The 22,526-nt window shown below is 39.0% G+C and overlaps 2 protein-coding genes across 2 annotated transcripts in view; both read left to right on the top strand.

Moving 5' to 3' along the window:
- The window catches only part of prex2 (phosphatidylinositol-3,4,5-trisphosphate-dependent Rac exchange factor 2), a 122,373-nt gene extending 118,093 nt beyond the window's left edge, over positions 1 to 4,280 (top strand). Inside the window, exons 39-40 of the mRNA XM_053612227.1 lie at positions 1,765 to 1,832; positions 3,253 to 4,280. Of these exons, the coding sequence (XP_053468202.1) occupies positions 1,765 to 1,832; positions 3,253 to 3,298 (114 nt within the window). The 3' untranslated portion in view covers positions 3,299 to 4,280. The remainder of the gene's footprint in view (positions 1 to 1,764; positions 1,833 to 3,252) is intronic.
- Positions 4,281 to 6,581: 2,301 nt separating this feature from the next.
- The window catches only part of c23h8orf34 (chromosome 23 C8orf34 homolog), an 87,697-nt gene continuing 71,752 nt past the window's right edge, over positions 6,582 to 22,526 (top strand). Inside the window, exon 1 of the mRNA XM_053611596.1 lies at positions 6,582 to 6,985. Within this exon, the coding sequence (XP_053467571.1) occupies positions 6,917 to 6,985 (69 nt within the window). The 5' untranslated portion in view covers positions 6,582 to 6,916. The remainder of the gene's footprint in view (positions 6,986 to 22,526) is intronic.

Below are 22,526 nucleotides of genomic sequence, written 5' to 3'. Positions count from 1 at the left end.
GAAGGGGTTCGAAGGCAATTTTTCCCTTCCATTCTCTCCATAAAATAATGTGGGGAAGTTTATTCTTTATTTATTCAGAACAGTGGCTGGTTCACGTTGGTTCTGGTTTTTTAAACTGCTCTACCGAACAGCTAATACCTCACATGTTCTGTACTGTGTGTAGCTTTGGATCCGAGTCCCAAATGCGATTATGCCTACGGTGGTATTTCTACTCTGACTTTGCTGCCGAGTCTTCACCTGCGATCCTTCCCCTCTCCCACTCCTAACCATCTTACTACACACAAACTATTTATAGAAACTGCTAACGTCTGTAAAATGCCCAAGATTTATGTTTTCGTTCCGTCTGCGTCAGATCGCAGGTGGCCCGCTCGCCTTATCTAACATGATGGAGCTCCACCTGCAGTGAAAATGATACCTATTCAAACACCACAGAGTGATTCATTTAGCCATGAGCATGGTGTGGGCTATAATTTACAGCTATAAGTAAGTCCAAGGAACAAATCTGACGAGGTCGGGGGCTTGTGATAAATGTGACTCGTAAGTCATGGGTTCAGGTGCTCAGCATCACCGGATCCATCGTCATCATCTTCCTTTTTCGGATGATTTACGTGAAATGATGCACTGCACTGTCGCTTTGAGCATAAGAAAGAAAATGATACGAACATAATTATTGCTATTTACATTAGAAGTAATGGTAATATGGTTATATAACCCAGAGTTGTTAAGCCACCTCCGACTGGGTTAGTCACATTTAATGAAAACACAATCCTCAGTTTAATCGAATCTAATTTAAAGCTAATGATCCAGGATTAGTGCTGTGTTGACTCTCCTCTCCTTCCATGTAGAAGCTGTGGTTCTCGTGTAAGTGGGGGAATTTGTAAGCCAAATGTTGAGAGTTTAAGACGTAATCCAGCCAGAGAGCCAACGCCAAATGTCTTCTAGCAAATCCATGATAGGAAGAGATAGTCGATGAGTCAGGAAGTGTTTGCTTTTTGCACTGGAGCTAGACTAATCTAATCTAATCAACTTGTACATGTTTACAGCTACCAGAATGAACCACTATGGCATGTGCCGTTGTAGGAAATCTATCGATGGTGTGATGGTGTGAAAGTCGATGAAGAGTTAGAGTTAGTACGCCACCGTACAGATAGCTTCTCCGTATAAACGATAATATGTTATTCTTTATGAACAACGCTTTTTAAAATCCGTTTGTTATTAGTTTATGATTATGTGGGGCATCTGCTGTACAAGCCCCTGTGTCAGTTATTATTACTATAGAAATGATCATTAAAGAAAATTACTTATACAAAATTAATCATTAATCTTCAGACCAATTCTATATATATATATATATATATATCCATCCATCCATCCATCCATCCAGCCATCCTCTAAACCGCTTATCCTCTTCAGGGTCACGGGGAAACCTGGAGCCTATCCCATGGAGCATCAGGCACAAGGCGGGGTACACCCTGGACAGGGTGCCAATCCACTGCAGGGCACTCTATATACATATATTATATTATATTATAGTATACTGTATATTCTTATATATTATATAGGTCTGACATGCGTATTGATTTATACATTTATACCAGGGGCTATAAGCTTCCGTTATTTGTTAGCTACATTAGCACTGTAGCTCTGGTACAATGCCCTGTTTAGGTGGATTGAATGATTTTTAAAGTAAGAGAGGGAATAAATGTGTGGAAATGTGTACTGAAATGTGGGTGTGATTCCTAATCATGGCTTTCTGTGTTTCAGGGGGCCAGAGTGCAGAACTCAGCCAAGAACCTCGGTGTGAGAGACCGCACCCCATCTTCAGTGCCAAGGTAACCAGAACCAGCTTGCTTTTTTCGCACACACACACACACACACACACACACACACACACATATTCGACTCCAGATTGTGGTTTTCTCCTCAGACCTCTGAGAAATACAGGATGAATTAGGTGTAATGGAGACTTCACTGTACTTTACTTTTTAAAACAGAACAGGTTTTTGGATTTATGCTTCTTTCTACATGCTGTATATCATGTTCACATGAGCTCCATATGTCAGTAATTTGCTTTATTATTGGTGAATGAGCAGCTGGAAGCTGTTGCTATAATTAATGGCTTCACTTATACATGGCCAGACAGCGTGTGTGTTCGGCAGCGTGGTGGAATCAAAAAGTATCCTGTAGAATAAACTATTTATTAGGGCTGCGACTGACGACGATTTTGATCATCGATTAATCTGTCGATTATTTCTTCGATTGATCGATTAGTCGGATTAAAAGGCCGATTTTTATTTTCTGTATTTCGAAAAGGAAAAAAAAAAAAGCGTTATTTCACATTCTGCCCGGTGTTGTCCTTCAAATACTGTGCAAACTGAAGGCTATGATAAAGCTATTAAATGTATGTGGTCTATGCTGTACATTGTTCAAAGGATTTTTAAAAATATTAACATTGTATTTTGAAAACAAAAAAAACAACACTTTATCCAAAAGCTTTAAAGCAGAAGTTAAATCACTAATATATAGTATAAAAGAAAACAAAAGCAGAAACTAAGTGTTAAGTGGTAAGAGGTTGAATGTTGTGCAGTAACATACACATCCACTCATTTGAACACAGTAACCTGTTCCTTTATTCTGTAAATGTACGGCACTTCTTATGTTTATATACAATGACCTGTTATAACCCCATTACAGTTACTGCTCTCATAAAAACACAATTACTTTTGTTTCTATATATAGCATCAAACAACATATTTGTTCAAAATGAATATCTTAGTCAGAGTTATTGTGCTTCCTTTCTATCGCGTGCTGTTTGATTGGCGCGTGGACTCGCGCTCGTTCAGTGAAGTTTAACGGAGACTCGCTCGCTGTCAGGACGAGCCTTTATGTCAAATGGAAATACTGGTGTGAATTTCTAACATTTACAGATAAGGATGTAAACGGAAAAATATCATTTCTGCACTGAAGAAAACACGTCTGGATCACATTAAAAATCACACACATCTGTCGGAGGATCCGACACGACAAGCCACATTCATACACTTACGAGTTTGTTTGAAGCGCTTAATATAAAACATTCTCATGTTATGGACGATCTGGATCCTGCACTTTTCCCGCAGCAGCTCGCTCTGTGACCTCCGCTGTTTTCCAGATGTGTTTTATTCATAGAAATGCGTTCTATGCACTAGTTTTGTGTTTCATCTATTTTTCACTAATAAGCTATAATCTATCTTCTTCTTTTTTTTCTTTTAGACTGTATAAGTTGTGCCAGCCTCCACCCCCTGACGGTGACCCCTGACTTCTGAACCTACTCAGCCATGTTGGATCTCGAGCAGCCGTAGTCCAGACTCTCCCACAAACACACACACACATACACTCATCCTGAGGGTTGCGTCTGGAAGTCCACCCACTCTCCTCTCCAAGGGATTCATTGTATTCGTGCCTTCTCTTCACCGCATCGTGGTTTCAGAGCTTTTTAAAACCCACATGTTTTGTGGTTACAGGCTCTAATCTTATTCCAGACAGGAGATCAAAACATGTGGGATGTTTTTTCTCCAGGCTGCTGTCTGAATCAGTGACATGTCAATCAAACCAGACACCTCATTCCATTTGTTATAGATGTGATATCTGAAATGAGACAAAGTCTCTGCAGCACTCACAGAAAGCTTCGACTTTCGGCGTCTTCTCGCTTTGAAACGAACTCAATGGAAGACGGATAAAGAAGTGGCTGAAAGCCTTTATAGTCTGTACTGATGTGTTATTCTCTGTTAGACGTGTGCACATTCTCAAGTTTAACTGTTGGAAGAATGGCGATTAACTAGATGTGTTAAGCTGAAAAATCCAGACTCGGGTCATTTAAAATACGATGTTATCGGTGTTACTATTATGTAGTGTATACAAATCCTCAACTATTTTGTACTCAGGAGTAATTCTATATGTTATAATAGTGTCTCAGTGCTGGTTAGTATAACGCAGGAAAAGGAAATGTTTTTGTACTATGCAAATGAACGACTGAGAAAATTCCACCAGCTGTCTTTGTGCCTGCAAAATCTTTTGTGGTAAATAAAAACAAGACTGAATAGTCAAGATGTTTAATTACTGCGAGTTGTGTGTCCGTGTGGTTTCATATCAGTACTGTAGAGAAATATTAAAAGAAGCTTTGTCTTTATGTGTTTTTTTTAAACAGAACTGGTGTAAGATATACAGTAACCATGTATAATCTGCATGTCGCACTATGTTGAACTTCACACTAAATAGGCAAACCATTTTTTTTTTAAATACAAAAACCTACCTTCTAGTGATTTAAACAGAGATGAGAGCGTAACCTTACTTTGAAATGAAGTGACTTGTGAGAGAGGTGCCAGCATCTTTCCCCTTCAGGAGATTCACTGAAGGGGAAAGGATGTGGCACATGAGTGACATGCATTTCCTTTTGTTATTGTAGCAGACGTTGTAGGAAATTGTAGGAACAAATCGCCACATTATTTGTGGAGATGTTTTCCATCCCAATGTTATGTAAGTAACAAATAGCACAGGAGATTATTAGCATTATTAGCCAGCTGTTTACCTCAGAAAGACCAGATTTCATTTCCAGTTCAGAAAAATATAATGAAAATGCTGAAATGAAGATATTTGCTAGATCTTATTTGCCAGTCTGTACAGGATGCAGTTATTTTGTGATTGTTGCGGCCAAAAATGCTTGATTTTGCAGCTGCTCCAACTAGTCCTGCTCCAGCTAGTCCCGAGACTACTAAAGCTAACCGCAAAGCTAATGAAATTCAGTGAAGTTGTTTCAGCAACCTTCGAAGACAAAGTGTGCATTTCAGCAAACTTTCTAGCACATCTAGCACATGCCCAAAGCTAACAATTTTGGTTAATTTTATGTAAAACCTGTAGCAGCCTAAAACAATTAGCTAATATTAAAGGCTAGCAAGTTGCTATATAAACATGTTTCAGGGTTGGTTGATTTGACAAATGAGGAAAATGCTCAAACAGATTTTTCAAAAAACTATATATACAGAGATGCTCAATGTGCTAAATGCTAAATGTGTTTTAAAAGTATGTAAATTAAAAGTATTCATTCTGATTAGCAACAATGCCTCAGTAAACAGGTGGTTTGTAACGTGGTTTTCTAAGTTTGCTTCACAACCCACCATTCAGGGCCACCGGACAAACAGGGGCGAGCTGGCATCAAACTACTGGGGCAGTGACCCAGCACTTCAGGTAATATCAGACAGGTCTGACTCGGTTTAAAAACCAATCAGATCAATTGCGGGGGCGGGGGGGGCAGCCTATCGCAGAACATGAACATGTCTTCGACTTTGCCTGAGGAGTAAAATACAAAACTATGTGAGGTCGAAACAAACTACGCTGACGATCATTAAAAGGTGTTGTGCCCTGTTATTGTATTATAATCAAACCCTGGCTCCATAGCTATATATATATATATATATATATATATATATATATATATATATATATATATATATATATATATGAGGAACAGTTTGAATGTTCTTCAAAGGGACCTTGAGCCACGCTGAGTAGGTACTACTAAGCATCGGTCGTTGATTGATCGCAGATTGCGTGAGGGAACATAAGCCTTCAGGAGAGAGTTGAGGTAGGAGGGACATACATTCATATATATATATATATATATATATATATATATATACATATATATATATATATATATATATATATATATATATATATATATATATATATATATATAAAACTGTATATAACTGTATATAACTATATATAACTCCGCAAGTTGTGTAGGGCCCCAAACCATCGGTGGGCCCTCTTGATCTCGTATATGATCTCTATTTAGTGTCGTATGACTCGTGTCCTAAAGTTTGCATATTTAGAGAATTATTGAGGTATTTTCGTATGTTTACTTATGCTTTCTTGAGTAAACTATATTTATCCCGCTTTTGTTTTGCTAATGAATTACACACTGGAAAATAATTTCAGCTGTTATAGCCTAGTTTTTCTGACTGCTAGACTTTACCAGAGCATTTCTTTCAGAAAAAATTTATTTAGCCGTCAACCAAAATGTGGAATGAATTGTTTTTACTGCCAGTTGAATGTTTCGTCTTTCAGTCTTCATTCACGTAGACGTGTTAATTGAATCGTTATATTTCATTTGTTACAGTTTATAGGTATGTTTATATATTTCTTGTGTAAATTTTACTTGTATCTTTTCTGACAGGGGCCGGCTGATAAAGTTTTGGGCACTGATAATTAGCTATTACGTGTATAAATGTCAACAATGTGTATAATGGTAGTTTAAATACAAATTAGTGATATGGGATATCGATGTTATCGTCATATTACAGTTAAACGAGTCCCTGAATGTAAAGAAAAACAAAAAAAAACCAACACAAATTCGACCATCTCTGACTATTTTACCTCAAGACGCGATAAGCCCCGCCTCCTTTCTATTTTTATTGGCTGTCGCGCTTCACCAATCAGGATCGCTGTAGCCCTGAGGAGCGTTTCTGTAGGGAAAAGTCGCGCGCGCTGCGTCTCCTCGGGCTGTACAGAGGAAAGAAGCGGTGACCACGTGGGGGACGGGGGGGTGGGTGGGGGGTATTTGGGGAGGAGGTCCTGTCCGATCTCATCCAAACCCAGTGATCACACTTTACTCTGTGTTTCTGCACAAATACAGGACCCGCAGCTTCAGCACAAATTCTTTGCCGCAGCCTTTATTTATTTATTTATTTGTTTGTTTGTTTGTTTATTTATTTATTTTTGAACCCGAAAGCACATTTCATTTCTGTGCTGAGGATGCGCGCGCGCGGGTCCGGCAGTACACCTCCTCCTCCTCCTCCTCCTCTTCCTCCTCTTTCTCCTCCTCGCCTTGTGGTTAATGTAGTGTAAATGTGGTGTGATGTAAGGAGTGTTCTCCATGGCGTCTCAGCAACAGTCCCGGATCCAGTCTTACCTGGAGAGGAATAAAATCGGACCCCTGTTTGAGGTGAGCACCTTTATTTACAAATCACATCATGACTTAAAGAACTGAACATTTCATACAGTCTCAAGCTGGATAGGCATGTGCAGGCTGCTTCTTAAAAAGTGAGCAGGCTAAATATTCATAATTTAAAATAGATTAAAAAACTCAAACAAGGGACAGAAAGTCCTGAAACTGAGCTCTACACCAGATCAGATCAAATGGTCATAATGTGATCCCTTACAGATCCCATGTCACATGTGATCTTAATTCCCCCCCATGTGATTATGTGAATAATATGGGATCACATGTGGAATATGGATTTGAAGGTGGATTAACTGCACTTGAATACAAGCTGAAACATAAACTGTTTAAAAAAACCCAAACAAATACGTGATCGTGTAATAAGATCGCACGTGAAAAAATAAAATCTCACGTCCTGCATGTGGAAAAAATGAACATTTGAAAATAAGCGAATCATGTGGAGAAAGAACTCACAGGTAAAAAAAAAAAAAAAAGTTGAAAATAAAAGAATTATGCGTTTAAAAAAATGCATGGGACAAATAAAAAAAAAGAATGTCGTGGGGGGGGGAAAGTGCGTTTTTAAAAATAAATCGTAAGAACGTAAGTTGCGGAAAGAAACCGAACGTGTAATCGAATCGCACGTGCAAAATAAAATCGCACGCCCTACACGTGGAATAATTATTATATATAATGTGAAAATGATTGAATTAAGTGGGGGGAGGTGGGAGAGGGAATGAGAAAAAAAAATAAGCATGAAAGTAATGTAAATAAAACAACAAAATATAGCATGATGTAACTAGGATATGAAAAATATACAAATGAATATATAAAATAATGAATAAAATAAAATAATATCGCAAAATGATGTGCAAATAACTGAAGATGACGGCTATATATATATATATATATATATACATATGTGAAAAATAAAAACACGCACTACATCCGCGTATGAAAAATGTTGAAATGTCACATTTAAAGTGACTAAAAAAACATAATGTGACTATGAAGTGTTAAAATGTCCTCTTCAACAGCTCTGCTGGATCGTATAACATGATTTGGAGTATTATTGTCATTCAGTTATTGTAATCTTCTATAAAAAAACAAATGTATGGCTGTTTGGAGATAAGTGGAGATCATTGCAGATAATAAGGAATAACTGTTTGGGTTTGGACAGAAAGTAACGAGTCAGTATACATGCTTTAAAGGTGAAGACGTTAAAGAGATTTGTTTCTGTGTGTCATTTGTGTTATCACCGCGTACAAGAAGACGCTCGGGGTGAAACCTAATGATAACTCCAGACCGTTGTAAGTATCCTCAGTAGAATTTACTTTCTCACTTCACCATGCTGCTCTGGCGCTACTTTAGCCTGCTCTGCACATCTGGCACGGTCCCAGAGGTGTCCACGTGAGACAAAGTGCTGATGTATCAGCTCTGCCAGAGCAGAGATTCAATGCACATGGATGGAATATGAAAGAGCAGTGAGGCTGAAAGCAGAGCGATGGTCTTGGTGGTGGTGATGATGTAGCACCATGGACAGCGCCAAAGACTGTTTAAAGGAACAGTCCAGTGGTTTTCAGTTGGATGCTTCCTTCTAACGGCAACATCTGTATCTTATGTATTACTAGCAGTTATGACAGACATTGAAAAAAAACAACAACAACCTGTTCTGGAAACGTACCCATAAAGGGAGTCTTACCAAAGCGAATGCAGAGTGTAAAATATGTAAGAAACAAAACAAAATGGCGTCTTGTGATGAAGCAGAGTTACTGTTACCACCCGAAGGGATTGTTTTCCCATTACAACATGTCACCAAGTGTTTCATTCCATTTACACCACAGCAATTCACCACCACTATCATTAAAAAAAAATTTATTTAAAAAAGTATGACACCATACTTTTTTTTGTCCATTTTATAGTTATGTTTCATGTTGTGGAAGGTCTCTGAAGCAAGTTCGTTCCTGTTATCGCTTCCTTTCATTAATTAACAAGAAAAGCTTGTCATGCTGCCAAGAAACCTGTTACAAAGCGCTGACACTTGAGACTCCTTCCTTTTGCATCTTTGCAGTTTTGCATGTTCTCCAAATGTCTGTGTGGGTTTCCCTCTGGGTTCTCCAGTTTCCTCCCACTGTACTAAAACATGCCAGAAGATGGATTAGCTATGCTGAATTGTAGTGTGAATGTGTGTGTATGGTGCCCTGCAATGGACTGGTGAATTCTCCTTCCGAAGTGTTCCCGGGGACAGGCTCCGGATCCACTTTGACCCTGATGACCAGGATAAAGCATTTACTGAAGATGAATAAATGAATGCATGAATTAGCTTCAGTCCTGAACATTTACTCTTTTCCCATTTGGACCATTCATCTTGCATAACATAACTGAATGAAAACTTGTTGAATTGTTTCATACACAGTCCAAATTGAGGCTTATTAATCTGAAAGTAATATTTTTATCAAGTACACATCACTGGGAAATGGAGTCCTAAAAAATTGCTGTGTCATTAACCAGTAGAAACTTCCAGATGCTGTGCTATGTCCATTCAGGTATAACCTGTGGACAGTAGTATAATGCCAGTGGTACCGATAAAAAAAAGCGGTATATTATAAACCTGCAAAAGTCTAATAAAAACACATTATCTCATACAGTATGTGTTTAAATACTGGTGCTGTGGTGGATTTATTTCACCAGCTGAGTGGGAAAAAATGCCAGAGAAAAAGACGCAGAATCGGGCACTTTAGCCGACTTTGGAGCTCTATGTCAGGTTAAAATGATGCCGTGGGTGCTGCTACAGAGTTCATTGTTTCAACCGATCATTTCCCCTGGGTCAGAGACTTTGTTACACCCCAATAACTACTTTTACTACGCATGTTCTCATTTCTACAGGAACTTGTCTGGTGGATGCTGCATTAAAAAGGTACAGATGTAAAGTGTAAATAAAAATGTAATAAAAATTGTTGATATAGGTTTTCTGTTAGGAGACGTCTATTTAGCATCTTTGGAAGGAGTCTCCAGTGTCAGTGCTTTGTAACACCCAGGATGTTCCACTACAAACATACTACATACTACTACGAGGAAAAGTATGTATTGCTGGTGCAGTAAACTGTACGGGGAAAAAGTGTGCCATTTAGAACATTTAGTCCTGTTGAGACAGGTTTGTAATAAGTAATTGATTTTGCGCTACAATCAGTGCAATCTCTGCCCGATGTGGAGCATTTTTTCTGCGATTACATCAGATTCACCAAAGCCTACCGACGTCTGCTCCGTGAGAAGGATGCCGAGGACTTGGGAATAATCTATTGTGAATGTAAATGTTAGGCAGATAGACTGATATCATTCAGTGACCGTGGCACTGTGTGAAATATGAAGAAATGCTAGAGAGAGACAGAACATTTTTCTTTTTGATTACAGCACTGTGTCTGCCCTGTGCAGCTTGGATATTGTGGATATAAGTTATTGCACCCTCGTCGTGGAATATCGCTGTGTCCATTTCTGTGGCCATTGATATTTTTGATACAGTGTGAAGAGGGAGAACCATATAAATCCTGTGTGTATTAAGGTTTTAAGTCAAGTGCTTATATATAAAAAAAAGCATTTAACGCTGCCAGTCGAAAGTTTTTGCACACACTGAGTTTTGTTTCTTCTTTAATTCCAGCCATATTATGAGTCCAGTTAAGCATGTAGTGAGGAATTAATACCAAAATTGTGCAGATTGTGCATTCCAGACTTCGGGACTGTCTTGCCCGGAGTCTGCCGAGGCATGTCTCGCATGATTCTGCCTGAATTTCTTGGGTGATATCAGCTTGACTAAGGAACAGTATTAAGTCTAGCTCCACTGTCTGTTTTACTGTATGTAACCACAATATGTCATTTTGAAACGTATGTTTTAGGCTATAAATACACACAGAAAAATAATACATTTTTAATAAAAATAATAAAATAATAAATAAATAAGATGTGCTGGAACAAGTGGTTTTTTATACCCTGCTGAATAATGAAGGAAGAATCCATATTGTCACACAAAAACAAATTTGATTATGTAGCAATGTACTATCTATTTGCAATATGCTATAGTGGACTAGATGCTTATTTTATCTGCTCATATCATCGAATCGATAATAATCGATGAGGAAAATCGCTGTCGACGAATCTCGTTATCGATTAGTCGGTCTGCGAGCGGCACGGGGCGCGTTTACTTATTACGTTACTTCTGTTCCGAAAACACGATTCACATAGTAAATACTAAAGTTGTGTCCCAAATGAAGTACTATACACTTACACTATGCATTGTGTACTCTACAGTCTAGTGTGTGAATTTTAGAAAGGTAATATCGTCTCAAATTGAACACGAGCGGTTTTATTACTACCCGGAAGTAAAAGCCGCTTCCTGTTCGACGGTGCATGACATCATACGCACGTAATGTGACGCCGCTAGCTTTAGCAGATACCCAGAGTCAACAACAATAACTTTCTTCAGTTTACTGTTTATATCAACGTTATCTTTTATACAAAGTAATGCATAAATACTATTATATAATATAAACTTATATATTAGTTTATATTATATATAAGTATTAATGCATTATTTTTATGGATTTCCAAAAAGCACTGAATTAAACTACAGACCTAAATGAATAATAAATATTCTGGTGTGTGTGTGTGTGTGTGTGTGTGTGTGTGTGTGTGTGTGTGTGTGCACTGGGTTCTTTTCAGTCGTATATAATTGAATAAACAATTGTGTAAAGTTTTAGTCTGAAGTTTATATTTGTAACACTCAGTTTGTGGATTTTATTTTAAATAAACAAAAAATGGTACTGAAAGTTTACCCCGCCCCCTCACAATCCGATTAACCGATTAATCGAAGAAATACATAAATACATAAATAAATAACCGTGAACTAATCGATTATGAAAATAATCGTTAGTTGCAGCCCTAAAATGATGTATTAGTTGTATTAGTTAAAAAACATCAGCTGTACATTACACTCAGGCTCAGTGGCTGTAACAACAGAATAAATAAAATGGTGCACTGATCTAATGGCGTGAGTTTGAGATTGAATGGAAAGTGTTTTTCCACCATTAGCCGTTAGCTGGCGTACTTCAGGCAGTTGGAGTGTAGGATATGCGGAAAAAATATTGAGAGCACCAGAAGGACAGATATGATTTGTTTGTTCTTGTTATCAGTTGCTGTAAAACATGAAGGCTGATATGTGTGCATGTTAGTGCCGTTAGTAACTCTCTTTCTCTCTCTCTCTCTCTCTCTCTCTCTATATATATATATATATACATATATATATATATATATATATATAGGGAAATGTCTCTTTTTCAGGAGACTGTATTTTAAAGATATTTAAAATACAGTTTTGTAAAATCCAAATAAGCTTTTTTACAGATCTTTATTGGAAAGGGTTTAAACGATGTTTTTCATGCTTAAACCATAAACAAATATTGCACATGCACCTGTTGAACAGTCCTTAAGACACGAACGGTTTACAGGCGCCAGGCGATTACGTTCACAGTTACAATAAGTTAGGACACTAAAGAGACCTTTCTACTGACTCTGAAAAACACCAGAAGAAAGATGTCTAGATTTCCTGCTCACCTGCGTGAACATGCCATAGACCTGCTGCAGGGAGGCATGAGGACTGCAGATGTGTTCAGAGCAATAAACTGCAATGTCTGTAATGTAAGACGTCCAAGACAGTACTACAGGGAGACAGGAAGGACAGCTGATTTTCCTTGCAGTGTAAAATTACATGTAACCATGTGTCCCTCCAGACGTGATGGAGAACTTGTAAATGCCATGGTGGAACAGTGGAGGAACATCTCACAGCAAGAACTGACAAATCTGGTGCAGTCATGAGGATGAGATGCACTGTAGTACTTAAAACAGCTGGAGAACACACCAGATACTGACTGTTACTTTTAATATTGACCCCCCCTTTGTTCAGGGACTCATTACTCCATATCCGTTCGTCACATATCTGTGAAACTTGTTCAGTTTATGTCTCAGTTGTTGAATGTTTTTATGTTAAGAAATTTGCTGGAAATAAAAGCCGTTGAATGTGAGAGGACTGGATTTTTGATTTCTGTGAGCTGTAAGCCGTAATCATCAAGATTAAAACAAACAAACAAAAAAAGGCTTGAAATATTTCACTTTATGTGTAATGAATCTAGAATATAAAAAAGTTCCACTTTTTGAATTAAATTACGGAAAAAAAAATGCACTTTTCCACGATATTTAAATTTTCTGAGATGCACCTGTATATACAGTATATAGTCATAATGGGCTTGCTTGCTACCTAGGCAACTAGGTAAGCATCCTTTGGGGACGGAAGCTTTACGTAGTCTTCAGCTGTGTCCTCCTTATAATGTCTCTGGTGATAAAGCATCGTGTTTGTGCTCTCGACAAAGAGGCAGAAATTCTTTGGCTTAACATTTTAGCTAGGACATGTTTCCGAGTTACAACTTTTGCGCTGCACTGTTTGATATTTTGCACAGTTTTGACACTCTATCCTGAAATGTTGTCTAGCATCCATCCAAGCTCATTACAACACCTAATAAAGATCCTACCCGAAGTGCTTCCTAGTAATCGCCAGATCGCTTCCTCGCTTTATGTGCGTAGAGGGATCTGTAAAAGAGTTCCACATGCCGAAACAATTCACACGTTAGGATTTTGAACCATTAAGGAATACATGAACCAATTGCACGTTGTGATTAAACCGACATATTGTTTGACGGGGAAACAAACAGGAAGTAATGTTTTTCTTTCTCGGCTTGTTGGACAAGTGACAAAAACAATTCTGGTGAACCTGCTTGTCCAATAGGCGCCAGTGTGCGAAAACATAACTTAACAAAAAGATACCGTATATTATGTTATCTGAGCTTTTAATCTTGTCCTGGATACCCAGGCTAGTGATTAGTCCACCCCTATGGTTAAGGACCATAAACTATCATGCCAAAAGCATCACAAAAGCAAAGTTGGAAGCACACAATTGGATAGAATGGCTTTGTATGCTGGAGCATTACAATTTCCCTTCATTGGAACTAAGATTCCCCAAACTTGTCTCAGCTTGGCAATGCCCCTGTGCACAAATCGAACTCCATGACATGGTTTGCTAAGGCTGGACTGGAAGCGAATGTAGTACCTTGAAAAACGATTTCAGCTGGACCTTAAGGAACACCGAGGATACATTTACATTGTTTCTACCTTGCAGAACGTTTTCTTTCTGAGACGAGGCCATGCATTTAAAGCTTCATGCTTGATAACGGTTCCTTTGGTAGTTCCTTTCCTTTGATGCACGGGCTAGAAACAGGTTGACAGAATAGGGAGTTAATTAGCAGCAGTAATTGAGCACCTATACGGTGGTGACAATTCAGTATTCATCCAACCATCCATACTGTCACATTTACTGAGCTATTTTTATTTATTTAAAAAAAAAACGTACATTACGAAACTTTTGAAATTCTAGTTCATTGGACAGAACATGATTCGTACTAATTATTTCAGAACCTATAATTAAGCCGTATTGTAATTCCGACCTCGATTGACGAGTAGATGCGATTATCTCAAAGCCTGTTATTTTCTCCGTGAAAGGTCAATACAGAGAAAACGAGTTCGGAACAGGGCTCACAGAATTCACACACGCTCGTGGAAAGGCGTTAAGCATCGTTCAGCGTCATGTTTCTAGCTTTCAAAGAGAAAGGGTTGATTGAATTCAGGAATCTTTAGTGACCATTGGATATTCGTAATACGATAAAATCTAAATTATATTAAAAAGAAAAAGAAAAAGAAAAACTTTAATTGAATTTGAAAGAAAATCAGTTTACATATTCAAACCATATCTAGTGTAATTATGCTCTACTGTTACAGCCCTCATCTTGAAGGAAATATCTGCAGAACCTGTAATTTTTTTTCAATACAGGTGAGGTTAGCACGTTCGCCTCACCTCCAGGGTCGGAGGTTTGATTCCCACCGTGGCCCTGTGTGTGTGGAGTTTGCATGTGCTCCCTGTGCTGCGGGGGTTTCCTCCGGGTACTCCGGTTTCCTCCCCCAGTCCAAAGACATGCATGGTAGGCTGATTGGCATGTCCAAAGTGTCCATAGAGTATGAACGGGTGTGTGATTGGCACCCTGTTCAGGGTGTACCCCGTCTTGTGCCCCATGCTCCCTGGGATATGCTCCAGGTTCCCCGTGACCCTGAAAAGGATAAGCAATATAGAAGATGGATGGATGGAAGAAAAAAAAATGCTAAAGTGGTGCACGACTGGTGTTACCTGTGTTCAGGTTCACTCAGCCTGCTAGTAATTTACAGTTCATCATGGATGGCATTTTCACTTTACTGAGTCGTATAACACCTGGGCTGGGACTTTACAGCTTTGTAGCGCTATTTTTAGCCGAATCCTTTCCCCCACACACAGCTGTGAGATGTGTGTGATCTATTGCATCGTTAACGTATTGTTGATGTTTATAGAAATTGATCATAGCACTGATACATAGTGCTGGATTGTGTTGGATGGAAAATGGTAGTTCATTACCATTGTTCACGATAATATACTACAGTGTGTATATTATACGGGGCAGGGGTGGTTTGGTGGATAAGGCTCTGGGTTACTGATCGGAAGGTCACTGCCAAGCTGCCACTGTTGGGCCCTTGAACAAGGCCCTTAACCCTCTCTGCTCCAGGGGGTGCTGTATCATGGCTGACCCTGCACTCCGACCCCAACCTCCTAACATGCTGGGATATGCAAAGAAAAGAATATCACTCTCCATATGTATATTTGACCCATAAAGACTCATTATCATTATATAATGTAACGTTTGTGAGGCAAATGTATACACAATTCATACTATATACAGTACACAAGTGTTAGTTCCTGTTATCAATTGTAATAACAGAGGTAAACAGTTGTTCCCTCACTAGCATCTCCTTCTCTCTCTCTCTCTCTATCTCTCTCTTTCTCTATCTCTCTCACAAAATACAGCTTTTCATAAACTCCTCTGTCCTGAAGCTTTTCGTGTGCAAAGCACTGACACTGGAGACTCAATTCAGTTCATGTAATTAACAATTACATAGTTTTCTCAATAAAGCGGTAGCTTTCTTTAATTTATTTATTATTAGTTTTAGATTATGTCAAGTCCCTGTGTATAGTATGAGCTCGTACTGTAGAAACAATAACAATAACAGCAGCTCTGGCAGTAGTTCCGGCTGTATGTCAAATCACAGCTTTATATTAAAGTACACCTATTATAGTTTTTCAAATATTACCTTTCATGTAGTGTGTTATATATATAGCTGTTTGTGAATGTAAAAAGTCTGCAAAGTGTCAAAAATCAAAGCGCACAACAAACAGAGTTATCGACTCCCAAAAGAAGGAACCGATTCTGAACAGCTGAAACGATTCGTTAGTGATTCCAGACTTTACTTCCTGTACTAACCTACGTAGGTTTGTAACAAAAAACCCACCTCTGATCTTCATCGGCTGCTCGCTGACCGTGGTAAACCAACCACAACAGACTGGAACATCTGACCAATCATTATGCTCTCTGAAAGGAGGAGTTTAGAACGAATCCTTTAGAACGGATCATTTAATGAGTCGTTTGTGACACTGGGGGAAAAAAAGGTAATGCTGCAGTTTAAATGATGAGCACGTTAAAGTGTTTTTTGACTTTGTATGAGACCTTTAAAACAAAATGTTTAAAACCACGTTTCAAAACCATAATAGGTGCGCTTTAATGTGCTGGTTCTAGTATATTAACTTGCTCAGCTAGTTCACATAGTAAATATAGGTGACATTTTCTGTGAGGAGATGTTTATTTATTTTATTTATGGATTCATAGTGTCAGCACTTAATTCATTAGTTCCTGTTATCTGTTATTCACCACATCACCTTGTCATTGATTATGTCCTATGACAGCCGACTCTGTCGTGTTTAATTCCTTACATGTAGCATTTCAGTATATAAATGGAATTTTGCAACAATAGATAACCTACAGTCAATGAAATGGCCAAAAAAAGAGAAGGAATTATTGGAAAATGGTTCTTCACAAAAGTCTTAAGAGTTCTCCCAGAGGGGCAAACCAAGCAACCATTTATGGTGCTAGCTTGAACCTTCTTTCCCACCAGTGTATATATGGCAATACCGTGCTGGGTGGCTGACTGGGATTATAAGATGGTCAACGGTCTATTGTACAAGATGCAGTTTTGTTCTAGCAGGCGTTTCTACTAAATCAGAAAGAAATAATTGATCTGCCTTTTTTTTGGCCCTTTGTTCTACATGTAGCTCTGATGTGACTAGAACAATTACATCTACAGAAGAATGCAATCTACAGAAGCATCCAAACCTTGAAGTAGGAGTGATTTTATTCACTTTCATCCTCAGTGCTGTATTGTATTCATCTATGAATACAGAATGAGAGATAAGTAAAGAGCTGTATTATATACACTGTACAGCTAAACATTTATGCACCCCACCCCTGACCATCACATTGATATGCGCTTGATGAACGTCACATTACAGAGCTGTTCCCCTGTTTGCTGCTATACAGCCTTCTGGGAAGGCTTTGAACTAGAATTTGGAGCGTGGCTGTGGGGATTTGTGTTCATTCAAACACAAGAGCATTAGTGAGTTGAGCACCGATCTCGGACGAGGAGGTCTGGTGCGTTCCGAAACATCCCGAAGATGTTCAGTGGGGTTGAGTTTGAGTCAGGTCTGTGTGCAGGCCACTCGAGTTCTTGGTAAATGATGTTTTCATGGAGCTTTGCTTTGTGCACAGGGACATTGTCATGCTGGAACAGGATTGAAGCCCTTTAGTTCCAGCATCCAAAGACATTCTAGACAATTCTGTGCTTTGCGGGAAGGCCTAGATATGTGCGTGCGATGGTCAGGTATCTACGGTAGTGTACATTCATCATGAGGTTGATCCATTGTATACACAACACTCATCAACTCAGTATCGCTGTGATATTCGGATTTTTTACTTTGGCCTTGAACTTTGGCCTGAGAGCACTTCAGCCAGAGTGTGTTGTACCAAATGAGTAAAATGTAATAAAAAAAAACAAAAAAAAAACACAAGAAAGAAAAGAATAGATCAGAGCTAATGGTAAATCCATTGATTGGTTGCTTGCAGCATAATTTATATGAGTCAACGAGACACCGTTCTGGGTAAGTGGCTGCAAGCCAACTACTTCCTCAGAAGACATGTATGGTGATTAATGATTGCATATGTGTGTGTGTGTGTGTTTGTGGTGTGTGAAAGAGCGAGATAGAGCTGCAGTAAGCGAATTGTTATGAGATTGGGGGTATCCACAGAATGGAATTAGGTACGAATGTAGGGAAAAACATGGGTAACATGGGTTTAGCTGATATAGGGTAAGATACAGATATAGGCACTCAATCCTCGTCGCAGCAGTATAGGTGTTTAATAAGTCAGCTTTGGTGGAAATTTCCTCAATAGTGGGTCAGATCAGGATTTGCCGAATCTGTTTATTTGGTCTTTTCCATGAGTTGAGGATGGAATATGGTGTCTATACAATGTTTGGGTTGGTTCAACACAACTAATGATGAGGAACATGTCCAAACATTGATAGATGAAGTGTTCAGGATGGAGTTGGAGCAGGAAGTACTCAGGTACCATGTAGGCTGGTTTCAAAGCTATAACAGGACTACTGATGCGGTGTACTGAATACATGTATATGTCAATTTCTGAACCTCGTCTAGCTGTTCTTTGACTAGGGGCAGTGGTGGCTTGGTGGTTAAGGCTCTGGGTTACTGATGGGAAGGTCAGGGGTACAAGCCCCAGCACTGCCAGGCTGACAGTAAGTTCTCGGAACTGACAGGCCTTGAGCAAGGCCCTTAACCCTCTCTGCTCCAGGGGGTGCTGTATCATGGCTGACGCTGCACTCCGACCTCAACCTCCTAACATGCTAGGGTGTGTGAAGAAAAGAATTTCACTGTGCATATGTATATGTGACCAATAAAGACTCATTATCATTATCCTCGTTTTCAGACTGAGCCAGATGCTCGGCTCAGTCCTTTTCAGTTGTTTCTGTCATAGGAGCCTTTCTCGGATCCTTACAAGTGACAAATTGAATGCTATACCAGCGCACAGTACGCCAGTAAAATCAGCTTGCTGGGGAATCATTGTATTTCCCTCCCGTAATTGAAACTGACAACGACGTGAAATTGAAATAGCGCTTCAAGTGCTAGCACTAGGCCTAGGCTTAAATCCCTCTGTTTGTGCTTGCTGGGAGAAACACTTCAGCACTTTCCAATGAAAAAGTCCATGAGAGCACAATTATCCTGCTCACTTGGGTGGCAAGTATAAACTTAACTCGGTTCTCGGTTATTCAGAGATTTGTTGGCTCAGGCATACAGTATGGAATGTTTAGTACTGTTCATAATGTTACACAATTGGTAGTATGAAAAAATGCAGTGGCTTTCATGTGTCTCGGGAGGAAGTACACGGTGGCCCTCGCAGATGAGATGGGTAGCCGATGGGAACACTGTAGGGAAATAGAGCAAAACTTTAGGTTGAAGGTAAGAGAAAAATCATGCTAAAAACAGAAGGAATATATATATATATATATATATATATATATATATATATATATATATATATATATATATATATATATATGGTGTAGAAGACATCATGAGGTAAGTGAGTTAAACATGAGGCGTAAATACAGGGCAACGTTAGCAAACGCAGATTCCCTAGGGACTGGACTAATTACCAAACTGGAGCTACATACACAGCCTGAGGCCTGACACACAGAAGGCTGATAGATAGAGTGAGCGCAGATTATGAAATGTTGCCTCTCTCTAACGCTTTTCTTTATTTAAAGGGGAATCACGGAGCTCTATTTAATATAATATAATTATAGATGACCTTCTGAAAAGCTGGCAAAAGTTTCTCCCCTGAGGCTCACTTCCTCTCTTACTCGGTAAACACTCATCTCCTTGGGCAGGGGTGTCAGATTCACGTTAGATAACAGGATACATTACACTTTCAAAGTGAGCTGGACCAAAAACGGGGGGATCAGCTTAGTAGTCTGATAACATCAGCGACTCCTCTAAAATCATTTGTCAGCGTTTATCTGAAAGGTACGTTCTGAATGCACAAACAGATATATCTCTTACAAAACACATGAAGAGAATTACACAATAATAAACAGCCCCATAGAGAATTTTAATATACTGCAGCTCCGGTGTTTTACTCTATAGCGAGCTAGTGTATGTTTGTGTTGGGACTCGGGAGTAGTGTGTGTGCACGGTATCCTGCGAAGGATTGGCTTCCCGTTCAAGGTGTATTCCTGTCTTGTGCCTGGTGTTTCCGGAATAGGCTCCCGGATCCAGCATGACCCTGAGAAGGATAAGGATAAGGATAAGATGAATGAAGTGATGTCACACTGCAGCATGAATCCAAATGGGACTGAAAAGAAAGATGGCAATATTACAATATTTTAAACTGTTAAGTGGGATCCTGTGTGTCAAAGGAGTCCTGGCTGTGAATTTGTGTGTGTGTGTGTGTGTGTGTGTGTGTGTGTGTGTGTGTGTACATATGTCAGTCAGTTGAACTTGTATCACTGTCGGCTCCTTTATCAGCTCAGTGCTTGGCCTGTTGTGTGTTCGATCTCCCTTGTAATTCGCTGTGGATAAAAGCATCCGTTAAATAAATAAGTGTAAGCGTATCCGGCTTTAAGAATGCCCCGTCTGTCCTTGCTAGCTGCACTAACTGCAGATAACGTCGGCCTCCGAGGCTGAGTGTCCTTGGGAGCTGCAGTCTTGCGGAGCCGATATCCTTGAAAGCTCGGCTGGACTTGGCAGGCCTTCAGCTCGTCTATTAACGAGACCGAGCGAGAGCTCCTCGCCGTATCTTCCTCCACACAGTCTGTCGCCGTTCGTCCTGCTCATGGCAGAATCGGAGGAAATCGTGTCAGCCGTGATTTTGCGTTTTTGACGCCGACGTAAACTCACATATGCTCTACATCCGTGTGCGATTATTTTCTTCAAAGAAGCAGATTTTTTTTTTAAAATAATAATTTGTATTAAATTGATAAGGTTGGTTTTAGGTTTTAGTAGGTTTACACGCGTCGATGTGTGCCATTTGAGACATCTTGATTTGTTACCTGTAGAAAGCAGAGCAGCGTATTTTAAACTAAAAATGATGCACAAGATAATTAATAAAAAGAGCTACATATTTTAATACATATTTCTCTAGGGTAAGTGAGAGACATTTTGTTAATACTAGGCAAAGTCTCATGGATATTACATTATATCGTTTTAAAATGATGTATGGTCGTAGGTCTTTCGAATACTCAGGGGCTCAAGTGTGGAATAAGTTGCCTCTGTGTATTAAAAGTATTTCAAATACGGTTGGTTTTAGTTCGAAAGTCAAAAGTTGGTTATTAGACAGGTTGTTTTCGTGATGAATTTGTATTGTGTATTGGGTGGATGTTAAATCTTGATGGTAACTTGTGCAAGAATTTACAAGAATTACAATTACATGAATCTGGAGTACTTAATGCAGCCGAGCTCGTTCCACCACCTGCAAAAATCCTCAAATTACAACGCCGATTTCTGCACCTCATCACTGTGTTTACATCTCTGTCTCTCAAGTGATTCATTGTGTAGCGTGGATTTAAGTTTATCAGAGGAGGCTTTTTTTGGGCTCTCTTGAGAAAATCAGAACTATCTTCATACAGAATGATCATGGATAACTTGGGGAAAATGGGATGAAGGTGCATTGAGAGATGAGATAAACAGGAAGATATATAGCATGTAGAGATGATCAGAACTGCTCAGGGACTAATGAAAGATTTAATAGACTCAACATTAAGGGTGAATCGATTTCCACCTTAGGTTAGTTGCGTAGGCGAGAACCCAGACCCCAACATCTAGGCTGAGATTGTCAGAGTGAGGTGGTCTCGGTCCTCTGGTGAAATTCAATTGAATTGACAAAGAGTCAATATGAGTCAATTTTTTTGAGTCAATTTGAGTCAATTTGAGACTGAATCAACTCTAAATCGGTTCGAGTGTAGAAAGTGAGTCAAACATAATATGTATTTTGGGTTGCTGGCAGAATCTTGTAATATTCACGAGGTGCTGCAGAGTGTTCTAGATATTTGGACCAATGAACAAAATAAACATGGCATTTTAATCAAGTTATTTATATAATAATCGAATCATTTATTTAGCTCCATGATCTCCATTCTTGGGTCATTTTTGTCATTTTTATACACACTTGGTAGTTTGTTTAACGTTTTCTGTTGGCATATTTTTAACGTTTGCGCTTTATTTTGTACGTTTTAAAAGATGTTTTCAGCCCTACACATCCCTCAAGCTACATTTTTTGCTCTTTGCTTCCTTAGCCAAACTGCAAATAAACCAAAAGTAGGAATTTTGCTCTGATTGAGACTCTGCAAATCGAAAAAAAAAAAAAACCCAAAACGGCGTGAATAGCGCACTAAGATACGTGTGTAAGAATGTAATAACTCAGCTAGGTAACCTGGGATACAACCAGATACAACTTAGGTGAGGTGA

Source organism: Ictalurus furcatus, chromosome 23 (assembly GCF_023375685.1).
Source record: "Ictalurus furcatus strain D&B chromosome 23, Billie_1.0, whole genome shotgun sequence".
Classification (NCBI taxonomy): Eukaryota; Metazoa; Chordata; class Actinopteri; order Siluriformes; family Ictaluridae; genus Ictalurus; species Ictalurus furcatus.
Note: the sequence above shows the minus strand (reverse complement) of the source record. Positions and strands in the feature narration are given on the sequence as shown.